The 11896-nt window shown below is 59.6% G+C and overlaps 3 protein-coding genes across 4 annotated transcripts in view; 2 read left to right on the forward strand and 1 right to left on the reverse strand.

Moving 5' to 3' along the window:
• Positions 1 to 3602, forward strand: part of HSF4 (heat shock transcription factor 4) — a 5043-nt gene extending 1441 nt beyond the window's left edge. The window contains exons 5-13 of the mRNA XM_006099390.3: positions 250 to 325; positions 465 to 529; positions 1020 to 1122; positions 1366 to 1493; positions 1616 to 1843; positions 2595 to 2700; positions 2773 to 2838; positions 2967 to 3036; positions 3288 to 3602. Coding sequence (XP_006099452.1) covers positions 250 to 325; positions 465 to 529; positions 1020 to 1122; positions 1366 to 1493; positions 1616 to 1843; positions 2595 to 2700; positions 2773 to 2838; positions 2967 to 3036; positions 3288 to 3442 — 997 coding nt within the window. The 3' untranslated portion in view covers positions 3443 to 3602. The remainder of the gene's footprint in view (positions 1 to 249; positions 326 to 464; positions 530 to 1019; positions 1123 to 1365; positions 1494 to 1615; positions 1844 to 2594; positions 2701 to 2772; positions 2839 to 2966; positions 3037 to 3287) is intronic.
• Positions 3603 to 4247: 645 nt separating this feature from the next.
• Positions 4248 to 7905, forward strand: NOL3 (nucleolar protein 3). 2 transcript variants are annotated; one of them, XM_006099389.3, is made up of 4 exons: positions 4248 to 4628; positions 6812 to 7119; positions 7260 to 7655; positions 7760 to 7905. In XM_006099389.3, exons 2-4 carry the CDS (start codon positions 6825 to 6827, stop codon positions 7765 to 7767), a joined length of 699 nt encoding a protein of 232 aa, XP_006099451.1. In that variant the 5' UTR covers positions 4248 to 4628; positions 6812 to 6824; the 3' UTR covers positions 7768 to 7905. The 2 variants fall into 2 exon arrangements, with proteins under 2 accessions (XP_006099451.1, XP_023618903.1); XM_023763135.1 differs by lacking the exon at positions 4248 to 4628 and having other exon boundaries at positions 5129 to 7119.
• Positions 7906 to 8252: 347 nt separating this feature from the next.
• Positions 8253 to 11896, reverse strand: part of KIAA0895L (KIAA0895 like) — a 5002-nt gene continuing 1358 nt past the window's right edge. The window contains 3 exon segments of the mRNA XM_023763109.1: positions 8253 to 9582; positions 10574 to 10671; positions 10761 to 11066. Coding sequence (XP_023618877.1) covers positions 9418 to 9582; positions 10574 to 10671; positions 10761 to 11066 — 569 coding nt within the window. The 3' untranslated portion in view covers positions 8253 to 9417.

The following is an 11896-nucleotide window of genomic DNA, read 5'->3' on the forward strand; positions in this document are numbered from 1 at the left end:
TGGCGGCAAAGGAAGGGCGGGAAACGGGGAGGGGAGCGGGGAGTCTGGGTGAGAGGATACTGAAGTTCTGGGCAGCCTTCCTCTCTCGGGTCTTGGCGCCTTCATCCAGACAAAGTGGGCAGGGCTGTGGAACTCTGTTCTCTGTGGATGATCATCCGGGTGGTTGCGAGCTGGGACTTGCCAGTCTGCGGGGAGTGGTGACTGGGACAACTCTCAGACGCCTCAGCCCCTTCCCACCCCCTCTCCCAGGCAAAACGAGATCTTATGGAGGGAGGTGGTGACACTGCGGCAGAGCCAGGGCCAGCAGCACCGGGTCGTTGGCAAGGTATCCCTCTCCCCCACCGACTGACTTCCCTCTCCCCCTCCCAAATACGCCCTCTGCCAGACCTCTACCCCACCTGAAAGTGCCCTGTTAGGCTGGGGGCGAGGTCCAAAGGGTGAATGAACCCTTTGTTCCTCTTCAGCTGATCCAGTGTCTCTTTGGGCCACTTCAGGCTGGGTCCAGCAACACGGGAGCTAAGAGAAAGCTGTGAGTGAGAAAGCTAGGGTCACCCACCTGCCCCCTGCCCCCCATCCAGCACCTTCCCTGCCTCCTCCTCCAGAAACCCCTTCCTCCGGAGTCCTCATCCCTCTCCCTCTATACCAGTCTTCCTCCCCCCAAGGCATCTCCCCAAGACCCCCCTTGCAGGACTTTCCCCCTCGCCCCCCAACTTCACCCAACTCTCAGATCCCTCAGTTCTAGGACCTTATCCCCAAATTTCCATTCCAGCAGCCCCTTCCCCTTTCCCCCAAAGCATCCCAACATCAGAGGGTCTGGGGTTCAAACCATGCCCCCTCCTACCCCCTTTCTACCCCCAAAGGGCCCCCATCTCTAGGGGGAGCCCCTTCTGCCTTCAGCATGTGACTGATGCCCTGGCAACAGGCTTCAGCTCTGCTGACTTGGCTGCTGGGGCCTGTGGGAGGGAGGTGGTGCAGACTGTGGGGCATGAGCTGAAATCTGTATCCTGCCACCTGCACAGGTCCCTGATGCTGGATGAGGGGAGCTCATGCCCAACACCGGCCAAATTCAGTGCCTGCCCCCTACCTGGTGCCCTCCTGCAGGACCCCTACTTTATCCAGTCGGTAGGTTTTGCTTCTCTTTCCTTCCCTAGGGCACAGCTGGGCTTATGGAGAACCTATTCTTTTTCCCCCATTTTCTCCCCCCCAAAAAAGAGAAGATGGAGGTCAGCCTCACCCCCACCCCCAGACCAGACTCCCCAGCATGGGCTGCAAACCTACCCCCTTAGACCTGGTCCATGTGGGTGCTAATTGGGTCTGGCTTCCCCTGTGGCTTGAGGTGAAGGGTTAGGCCTAATCTACTTACAGCCCCTCCCAGAGACCACCTTGGGCCTCAGCATTCCTCACAGGGCCAGGGGACCCATCATCTCTGACATCCCGGAAGATTCTCCAGCCCCTGAAGGGACCAGGCTTCTTCCCTCCAGTGGTGGCAGGAGGTAGGAGAAACAGACAGGGCTGTCCTCTGGGCAGCCTGTGGGGGGGAGCCTGGCAGTCCAGATGGCTGTGGGGTAGGGGAGAGGTCAGTGCCAGGTCTGGTTGAAGCTTTTCTCTGGCACAGGGACGACAGCCAGGCATTGCTCAAAGAAGAGCCAGCCAGCCCAGGAGTGGACGGCCAGGCTGGGCAGGCTCTGGCCCCAAACGAGTGTGGATTCTGTGTGACAGCCCCACCACCACTGCCTGTGGCTGTGGTGCAGGCCATCCTGGAAGGAAAAGGGAGCTTCCGCCCTGAGGGGCCCAGGAGTGCCCAACAGCCTGAACCAAGGGGGCCCAGGGAGGTACCTGACAGGTGAGCAGAGAACCTATTCTTGACTGTGAGCCCCGTTGGCCACTTTGGCAGGTAGACCAGCACTCACTAGGCCCCTGTGACTTCCCAGCCTTGTCTGCCCCCTGGTGGCTGAGGAGGATGTTGGGTACTGTGAGATGACCTGATTTCTCAGAGCTGCTCTAAAGAGTACCAGCATTAGGCCCTAGCGGGTTTGCCTCAGCGGATGGAGCGGCCTATGGACTGAAAGGTCTGGGATTTGATTCCCGTCAAGGGCATGTACCTCGGTTGCAGGCTCCTCCCGGGCCCAGACCCTGATCAGGGCGATATTTCTCTCTATCTTTCCCTTTCTCTTCCACTGTCTCTAAAAATCAATGAAAAAATATCCTTGGGTGAGGATTAAAATAATAATGATAAGAGTACCAGCATCAGAGGTCCTGGAAAGTGGAAACATCTCTGTGGTAGGGCTCGGGAATCTGCATTTTAACCGAGTCCATTGAGGTGGTTGTAAAGATTGTAAAACACACAACAGTTTAAGAACCACTGGCATTGGCAATTGCATAGGGAGGGGACACATCCCAAGACCCCAGCTCTACAACCCAGTCCTCAGGCCAAAGGTAGGAGGCAGAGACACTCGTATGTGTCCCTCTGTGAGGGGTCCTCTCCTACCACTTTCTAGATATTGTCAGATTTAGACCCCGATGTATCCAGGTTCCTTTGGAACCTAATGGAGGGGGAGTGGTACTGCAGGCCAACAGCAGTTCTCCGTGCACAGGGGGCCTCTGGGCCTGGAAAGCGGGGGCCGGAGCCCAGAGAGTCTGCTGCCTTCAATGCTGCTTCAGGCCCTCCCTGAAAGTGTGGAGCCTGCAGGGCCCCTGGATGTGAGTACGCCTTCAGCAGGACATGGGGCTGTGCAACCTGGGAGGGGCACCATTGACCCAGAGCTCCCCCAGGTGCTGGGCCCCAGCCTCCAAGGGCGGGAATGGACACTGATGGACTTGGACATGGATCTGTCCCTGGTAAGATGGGGTGGGGGGGGGGCAGGGGTTTGGGAGTTGCTGGGCTAAGCCCTTCAGTCCATGGCTGTTCTCTCAGCCAGAGCCCTAGCTCCTTTCCGCAGCTGCTTCTGTGGGGTTCTTCCTTGCAGATGCAGCCCCTGGTTCCAGAGAAGAGTGAGGCTGAACTGGCCGTCAGGGGGTTAAATTCTCCAGGCCCAGGTAATGGTCGTGGTGACCCAGGACCCGGGGGAGGCCCTGGCTGACCAGCACTACCATGATTGGGTGGGCTGGGCAGTTTGTGTTTGAGGGACATCCTTTGAGAGTCTAGGCTGCCCCCTAGAGCTGCTTACCTCACCCATCCCCTTACCACTGGATGAGAGCGGGGAGGTTGAGAATGGAAGTTCTAGGGGACTAGAGGGCAAGATGGGCAAGGCTCCCCTTCCCTGCTGAGCACTGTCCCCTCCTCCTAGGGAAGGACTCCACTCTTGGGACACCACTCCTGCTGGACGTCCCGGCGGCTGTGGGAGGCCCAGCTCTCAGCCTGCCTGGAGCTGTGACCATTCAGAGCCCGCCCACTGCGAGCCGGGCCTCCTACCTGGGTCCCGGGGCTGATCCCTCCCCCTGAGACTCTAGTCTGAAGCCAGCCTGGCTGAGGGCTGCCTGCAGCCTCACGCCTTTCTCGCCTTCCTGTCCCCCTGGCGGAGGCTGAGCGAAGACCCTGCTGCTCGGAGGCCCCCTTCCACTGCAGTTCCCAGTTATGCACATAAACCGCATTGTTTTCTGTGTTTCTGGTCTCTTTTCTCTACCGACCAGGGAGCACAGAGGCCTTGGGGGAGGAGGGGCGATTTTGCGTTCGTAGAAGCGTCCAGTTCGTAGAAGCGTCCAGGTCCCAGAGCTTTAATGCAGAAACTCACTCCCGGAGCGGGGAAGGCTCCGGCATCCTGCTCCTAGCTTGGGCCCGGATCCTAGCTTGCTCCTAGCTTGCTCCTAGCTTGCTCCTGCTTGGGCCCGGATCCTCCGGCCCAGACTCACAGCAACCTCCGGGAGTGGGGGCTTTGGGGGCCACACCCAGCTCCGCAATGAATCCGCTCCGGGGGTCCTGGGTCAGCGGGTCCCCCTCTCTGAGCCTCATCTGTGGTAGGTAGAGAGGGTCCACGAGAAGATGGGGAGCGGAGCCCCTGGAAATTGCCAGGCTCACAGTGGGCGCCGGGCCCCGCGAACCACACCTGCGCCCTAGCTGACGCCCTGCGCGCCCGGAGGAGGGGGAGGGAAGCCGGACTACGCGTAGGAACCCGAGCGAAGCGCTGCTCTGTGCGCCCGAAGGCCCCTTTCTCCCCATTTCTCTTGGTTCCCGGCAGCCCTGCCGCCCCGCCCGCGCCCCCGCGGCAGCTGCTGCTTCCACCCCACCCCACCCCCGCCCCGCCCAGCCCTTTCTGCCTTGTCATCTACCCCGCCAAGGCTCCACCCGTGAGTGGGGCCGCACGGAGCCACTGGGGGAGGGAGAAACACTGAGATCGCGTAGAATCCGAGCCCCCACGGGCAGTGCTCCCAGGTCTGAGCCCCGCCCCTCGGCGAGACCCTAACCCTGGGACCCGGTGGAGGGGAGATAAGGGAAGTCTGTGGTCGCACCTGCCAAAGGCTCCCGCAGTTTCCCACAACTCCCGCTCCCGAGCAAAAGAGCCCGCGGAGCCCGGTGGGGAGGGGGGCCGAGACCCCCCCCCCCCCACCTCCAGGCCTGGAACTTGGAGCCGCCTGGTGCCCGGGAAGGACCGGGCCGTGACCCTTGAAGGACTGGCCGCAGCATAACTTAGGTACAGTATTTACTTCTGAGCTTTGAGTCTCAGAGGGAGGGCCTACAAGGACAGGACTTGGCAATGGGAGGAGGAGGCTAACATAAAAATAACTTGGTTAGGAGTGAGGGAGGATGAGGGGCTAGTCCGATCTGCTCCTCCCTCTCTGCGCCTGTACAAGCGTAGGTTCTGTCCCCTCTCCCTTCTTGCTCCTGGAGGACAGTCTTTGGAAACCTCAGCTAAAGAGGGTAGGGGTCCGTGTGCAGAGATGTCAGCTAGCGTCGTGCCGAGGGCATACACTGTTCACTGGGGTACACAGGAGAAGAGATGAAACCAGTCCGCCTATCACACACTCAGGCATTGGAGTGGACGAGGTGACATTTATTGAGACTTGGAGGATGGGTCCACAGCTTGGAGGGAGGGGAAGGGCATTTCAGGCTTAAGGAATAGCATCTACTAAGGTTCAGAGATGTCAGGGGCTTAATTCTCCTAGCACTGAGGGTTGGGAAAAGTGGGGGGAAGCCTCGCTGTCCAGGAGGTGGGAGTGGCCAGGCCAGATAGTCTGAATTCTCTCTGATGGGCAGTGGGGAGCAGGGGCCAGGTAGTTAGGGCTGACATTCTGCTGGGCAGGAGGCCTCATTGTAATTCAGGTTGGAGCAAGTCAGATTGTAGTTCTGTCCCTTGGTCTCTCTGATCCTGTCTTCTCACCTGTGAAATGGGGACAATGAATCCTGCCCCAGAGAGCTGTTGACCATCTCTGTGCTGTGGGGGTGATGAGATGGGAGTGAGAGGCACTCAGAGAGACTGTCAAAGGAGATGAGGTGAGGATGGTGGGGTTGAGGGGGGTGCTGATAGAGACTCGCTGAGAGGTGGGATAGCAGCATATGTCACAGGTGGGGCATGAATGGAGAAGGAGGGGTAAGGGGTAGTGGTCCTAGTCTCTGATCAGTTACCTGGGGGAAGGGTTGACGCTTCAATATGACCAGGGAAGCATAGCATGACACCAGGTGGTCATGAGAGAGAGACCTGGGAGGCCAGAGGGTGCTGGGACCAAATCTGCTCTTCCAGACCTAGAACCTGATAAGGAGGTAGAGGAGGGGACCCAAAGGGAGGATGAGACCAGGAGGGTGCTGTGTGGACAAAACTAAGGCTGGAGGAAATAGGCTGAGGGAGTGGTCCAGGGCCTGACCTCTGTGCCTCTTAAGGCCAGGGGCCTGGCTGCTGGGTCAGGCCATCCAAGAGGGATGGGCCATTGTCCTCAGACATCAATAAGTAGACACAGCAGACTCATTTCTGCCTGACACCTGCTGTTTGGTAGAAACAATCTCTCATGTGATGCATGGAGGAAAACAGTAAAAGTTCGGCAAGCATTTAAAAATAAATGGTTGGTAGCTTTTTTGAGTTTGGCCCTGGGTACTTCAAGATGAAGCAAGAGATGGCTGTGAGTCATTCCCAGAGCAGCAGGGAGACAGCTGGGTCGCAGGTGATGCTGGGAGATCTTGGTCAGAACTAGGATTGAAGAGAATTCAGGTATCTCGGTTCAGGGATTAGGGAACCAGGAAGGGCCATGAGACCACATTGGGGTTGCAACATGGTAGTGGCCTTGGTGAGGGGGTGCAGGGGCAGGCCCTGCCCTGAAAGATGGATCTCGGGGTCAGGATAAGGGGTGTGGTCATTCTCCATTCTCCGGTGGGTGCAAGGAGCAGGGGAGGATCTCAGCACTGTGCTCTAGGTGAGGAGGGGAGTCAGCGCTCTGAGGTCTAGGCTGGAGGTGGAAGTAGCAGATAGACTAGAAAGGACTTGCAAGCTGGGTGTGGGATCTTTGCCTGTTAAGGCGGGAAAGCGGGTTTGGGAAAGAGAAGTTCGTTTGGATAAACTGGGTCTGAACAAACGGCAGCATCTGCAGGCAGCTGGGGCTCAGGAGGGAGGCCCTGGTTGGGGAGAGCGGTCAGAAAGTAAAGGTCCGGGGAGAGCTGAGGAGGGGAGGGCCACACCCGATGTTGAGGGACCCAAGGAGAAGCCGGAGGAGGAGACAGGACTGAACCGGCCCAAGAGGCTGGAGTACGGAGTCGGTGCTGCATACTGTGCTGCCGCCGGGGGTTAAGGCGAACTTAGACCCCAGCCACCGGTGTTCACGGGAGCCCTGGGAGAGAGGTCAAGGGCGGGGAAGCCCTGGCCCCCAGTCCCTCTCTACCCCTCCCCAGGGACCCCCCCAGAATGGGCAACTCGCAGGAGAGACCGTCAGAGACGATCGACCGCGAACGGAAACGCCTGGTAGAGACGCTGCAGGCGGACTCGGGGCTGCTGCTGGACGCGCTGCTGGCGCGGGGCGTGCTCACCGGGCCGGAGTACGAGGCGTTGGACGCGCTGCCTGACGCCGAACGCAGGGTGCGCCGCCTGCTGCTGATGGTGCAGAGCAAGGGCGAGGCCGCCTGCCAGGAGCTGCTGCGCTGCGCCCAGCGCACCGTGCGCGCGCCCGACCCCGCCTGGGACTGGCAGCACGTGGGCCCCGGTGAGCGCGCGCGGGGCGGAGCCTAAGTCAGAGCCGGGGCGTGCCGAGGGCGGAGTTCTAGTCTCCCCCAGAGGTGGGCGTGTGCGGAGGAAACCGCAGAGGGGTAAACTGAGCCCGAGACTCTCCCACCTCCACCCCAGGCTACCGGGATCGCAGCTACGACCCTCCTTGCCCTGGCCACTGGACACCGGAGGCAGCCGGCTCAGGGACCCCATGCCCTGGTCTGCCCAGACCTTCACACAGTGAGGAGGCCGGGGCTTCTGAGAGCTCCGAGGCAGTGCAATCCGGAACCACCGAGGGGCCCCAGACAGAGTTAGAAGCTGAGGCCTCTGAAGGGCCTGAACCCGAGTTGGAATCGCAAACGGATCCGGAGCCAGAGGCAGAACCAGAACCTGAACTGGAACCAGAACCCGAGCCGGAGCCGGACCAGGAGCCAGAGCCAGAACCTGAGCCAGAGCCGGTCCAGGAGCCAGAGCCCGACCCAGAGCCTGAGCCTGAGCCGGAGCCAGACTACGAGGCAGAGGATGCGTCTGAAGGTGTTAGGCTGCCCAAACCCGGTGCCAGGTTTGCGGGAGGTTGTGGCCCCGGGGGGCAGTGGGCGGGCCCCACCTGACCAACCACTTTCCCCCTTCATTTCTAGATTCCTGAGGGCCGGCGCCCTGACTGGCCACTCCCCATCCAAGCCCAATGGAACCAGGGATCCCGGCCTGGCTGGGTTGGGTTACCACCCAGGCTCCACCTGGCCCAGGATTCGCTGGAGTGAATAAACTGTGGAGGGTGGGTCTGGGCCCTTTGCCCAGGAATAAAGGTATGGACCTGTGCTCTGAGTCAGTGACCTGAGTAGCCCTGTGCCCCAGCACCCAGTCCTCAGCCTCATTTCATCAATGGCTCGGGCTGCACCCTAGAGATCCCAAATCCAGGGGTCCAGTGACACAAGGGCCAGACTTGGGCCCTTTCATCTTCCTGAACCAGTTGGGCAGGTGGTGTCACCAGCCCTATTCCATGGAAGCCCCTGGGCCTGGGACGGAAAGCCAGGGAAGGGGAAATTCTCTCCACGTAGGGAGGGCTCGAGCTGAGGGCCCTGGGATTAAGAGGAAGAGGAAGGGATCTTGGGTAGACAAAGACCACACAGCTTATTGTAATTGTTGTTTTAATTGTCTGGCTCCTCTCAGCACTGGGAGCTCAGTGAGGGCTTGACCAGTGACTGGCACACAGACGGCGTTCAGTGCATTTCACTGACTAAATGAATAAGGGCTTTCCAGCTGCATTTCCAAATTTTACAGATGAGAAAACTAAGGCCAAGGGTGGGAGTGGGCCTGGGTCAGCCTCAGACAGCGAGTCTGAGGGGAAACTGGAAGCAACCACCATCTCTACACCTCTCCTGGTCCAGGGGGGGCTCAGGATTTGGGACAGGTAGGTGTCTGCCCCTCAGGCTTGATTATGGCTGCTGCCAGGCTATGCCAACCTCTGTCAGAGACCAGCTGTGAGGGTGTGGACAAAGACGAGGACAACAGAGGCCTGAGGAGGGGGTGGGGGTAGGGGCAGGGCCTGGTGAACTCTCGGGCTCAGCTCACAGGGCCTGAAGGACTGTGTGTGTGTGTGTGTGTGTGTGTGCGTGTGCGCGTGTGCGCCCGTGTGCTGGGATGGGGGCTAGGCACAGTGGGTGCCTTCCAGAGGAGCCTGTCCCTGAACCTTCAGAAGCTGCTGCCTCCAGCCCCAGGAAGGAGAGCACATCAATAGGGAATAAATACATGCAGTGGGAGAGGCAAAATGCTGGAAAGCACATCCCAGCCCAGCTGGGTCTCTACCTACTAGGACCCTTGTCCCTTGAGTCTGTGTGAAAGCCAAGACCCCAGGCTCAGGTAATCACCCCAGAAGAAGGGAGACCCCCACCAGGACCCAGTGAGAGGTAGACAGCGTGAAAGCTGAAGGAGCACCAAGGGGCCGGGTGGGGGAGGGGAGACTGGAGTACGCAGATACCCAAAGTCATCTCATGCAAGAACAAGTTTCTACTCCCAAACCATCCCCCATCCCCATCCATGCTCAACTTCCCTGCTGCCCCCAGGCTTCCCCTCTGCTCAACAGACAGAGGCAGGAGGGCACACTGTTTGCTCAACATGCTGCTGCTGGCCTCCAGGTCCGGGGAGGCTAGCAGGGAACACACACCCACGGATGTTGCCACTCCTCCCTCCTGAGATGCTCCTGTCCCCTCAGCTTCCCCAAGAAACACCCAGGCTGTGGAAGCACAGAGCAGCCCTCTTCCTGTTCAGGGGGATGGTCTAGAGCCCCCAACCAGTATCAGTTAGGCAGCAGGCGGCCCAACTCTGCTTCGTCCAGCCGGTTGGTGGCCATGATGTGCTCCAGCTGCTGCCGGTAGCGCTCCAGGTCCTGCATGAAGTGGGGCACCCGAGTATTGTTCAGCACCCCATAGGGCCGCAGGTAATCTACATCCTCATAGGACACCTGCAGGGAGGAAGCTGGGCTGAGGGGTAGGCAGAGGCCCTGGCTTTCAGGTGGCTGGTCCCAGCTCTCTACCAATGGTTTATTGCCCCGTGCTCCTGGAACTCCTCCCTGTCTCCTGCTGACCCATTCCCAATGTTATGTATCCCCAGGCACAGTCCTGGGTGTTTGCTCTTTCTCTTAACACCTTCTTTTATCATCTGTGCCCTACAACCCCACTCCTGTCTCTAGCCTAGCTCCCCCAATTGCCTTTGAACACTTTCTCCCAGACAGCCCACAGGTACCTCAGACTCCCTATAGCCAACACTGAATTCTTAGGTGTCAGATTATGCCAGGCACTCTCCTGACAGCCCTCTAGGTCAGATTCCAGGGAGGGGGCTGGGACCTGTCACCCTCCCACTCAGGGTGGCCACTGAGCTCAAGGGATCCCACTCTCTGAAGAGCTCCCCAGCCTGCCCTCCCTCTCCAACTGCATGGCCACTGCTGGGTTAGGCCAGACACCATCAGTTCTGCAGGAGTGATTAGAAAGGCCTCCCTCCCCCCATTCCCTTTCCTAGGTCTCTCTCTCTCTCTCAATCCACCTCCCATCTGACATCCAGCCACAACTTGCTTAAAGCTCCTCTGAGTCCCTATTGCTTCAGATGCAGTTTACCTGCAGTTTACCTTTCTCAGCTTGGCACAGATACCCAGTGCTAGGGACTTGGTCCCTGGCCATTTCTCCAGCCTCCATCTCCAGCCTTCCTGACTGCTCCTTTGGTCTGGAGTGATGCAGGATCTACACACACACCACACACACACACACACACACACACACACACACACACACCTGCAGGCTGGGCCAAGCACCTGCCAGGCTGTCATTTCACCTCCTGTGCTCACCTCCACCTACCAGAGAGGCCTGGCACCAGCCTTCAGTCAAGCACCCATCAGAGGCTCAGGGAATACTGCCATGAGGAGAGCTGGCTGGAACCTCGGAAGGCCCGTGGCCACTCACCTTGCCCAGCGAGGCCAGCAGCGGGAAATCGATGGTCTGGCGGTGTCGCAGAATGCGCACGATGCCATCCAAGTACACCTGGTCTTTGCTGAAGCATCCTGTGGGCATGGGAGGGCCATGAGCCTCTACACCTGAAGCCACCCCCGCCCCTGCCCCAGCTCAGGGTACTCCTCAAATGGGTACCTACCCGGCAGCGAGGTGTCGGTCTGGCCGCGTTTGGCGCGCACGCAGTACTCCCAGCGCACGTCTGTGTCCTGCACGTAGCGCGCCAGGTCCTGGAAGAGCTGGCGGAAAGACAAGTGTGCCGCTCGGTAGATGGTGTAGTAGAGCAGCGCCGCCCGCCACAGGAAGGGCTGCTTGCGGAACAGCACGCTGTGCAGGCTGGCCAGGCCCTCCTCGGTGGGGTTCGCTGGCCGCAACCTGTATTGCAGCCGGCCCTCGGCGCTGTGCCAGGGCTGCCGGGCATTGTTCACGCCTCGCAGGTAGTGGGTGCCTGGGGGAGGGCGAGGGAGGCGGTGCTGGGCGGGTCATCCCGGAATCCTCCTGCCAGGCCTCTAACTTGTACTCATGCGGGTATCCACTCAGGCTCTCCCATAGCCTCTCCCTGCATGCCCCTAATCTCAGGCTTTCCCATAGCCTCTCCCTGCCACCCCTGCCCCAACTTACAGACTCATCCAACCTCAGGGGCACCCGCACCCAAGGACCCATAGAATCTCACATGCAAGAGTCCTCCTCCACCCATCCAGGACTGCACACACACACCTCTCCCAGACTCACACTGCTTCCCAGCCCCCTGGAGAGGACAGGAACTCACACAACACCCCAAGATGTGGATCTTGCATGCCCTATTGTTTGGACAGTCCCGCTGATGTCCCTAGCAAAAACCAACGTCTACCCAGGGCAACAGAATTCTAGATGAGGAGGGACAGGCAGAAAAGAATGGCAGTTTGTGTCCCCTGCTTTCCTTCCAGCCTGGCCTACCCCCTCCTATACCTGGCTCTGTGGGTCCTCGGCCAATTCCATTCCCACCCTGGAGGGCCTGCATGGTGGCTGGGCTAGCGAGACCCTCAGTGTTTTCCCTCTGGCCTGTCCAGGCCCCAACAGCCTGTCCCCACTGTCCAGGGAAACCAGAGAGGAAGTGGAGGGAGGAAAAGATACCCAAGAGGAGTGAGAGATGAGGGTGAGCCCAGAGAGGGGCAGGCATGTTCGGGCCTACCTCTGTGAGCCAGAGGGAGGAGGTGACTACTCATGAAAGGAAAGGGCCCTAGCCTCAAAGGTAAGTGGGAAAAAGAGAGGGGTGGGGTGTCTGGGGGCCCCTCATTG

The sequence above is a fragment of the Myotis lucifugus genome, unplaced genomic scaffold (genome assembly GCF_000147115.1).
Source record: "Myotis lucifugus unplaced genomic scaffold, Myoluc2.0 scaffold_274, whole genome shotgun sequence".
Taxonomy (NCBI): Eukaryota; Metazoa; Chordata; class Mammalia; order Chiroptera; family Vespertilionidae; genus Myotis; species Myotis lucifugus.

What these genes read in the sequence shown, in the direction of transcription:
- NOL3 (XM_006099389.3), top strand. Translation starts at nt 6,825, where the DNA reads ATGGGCAACTCGCAGGAGAGACCGTCAGAGACGATCGACCGCGAACGG. An exon ending in CTGGCAGCACGTGGGCCCCG is followed by an intron (nt 7,120 to 7,259) that starts GTGAGCGCGCGC and finishes CCTCCACCCCAG; the next exon opens with GCTACCGGGATCGCAGCTAC.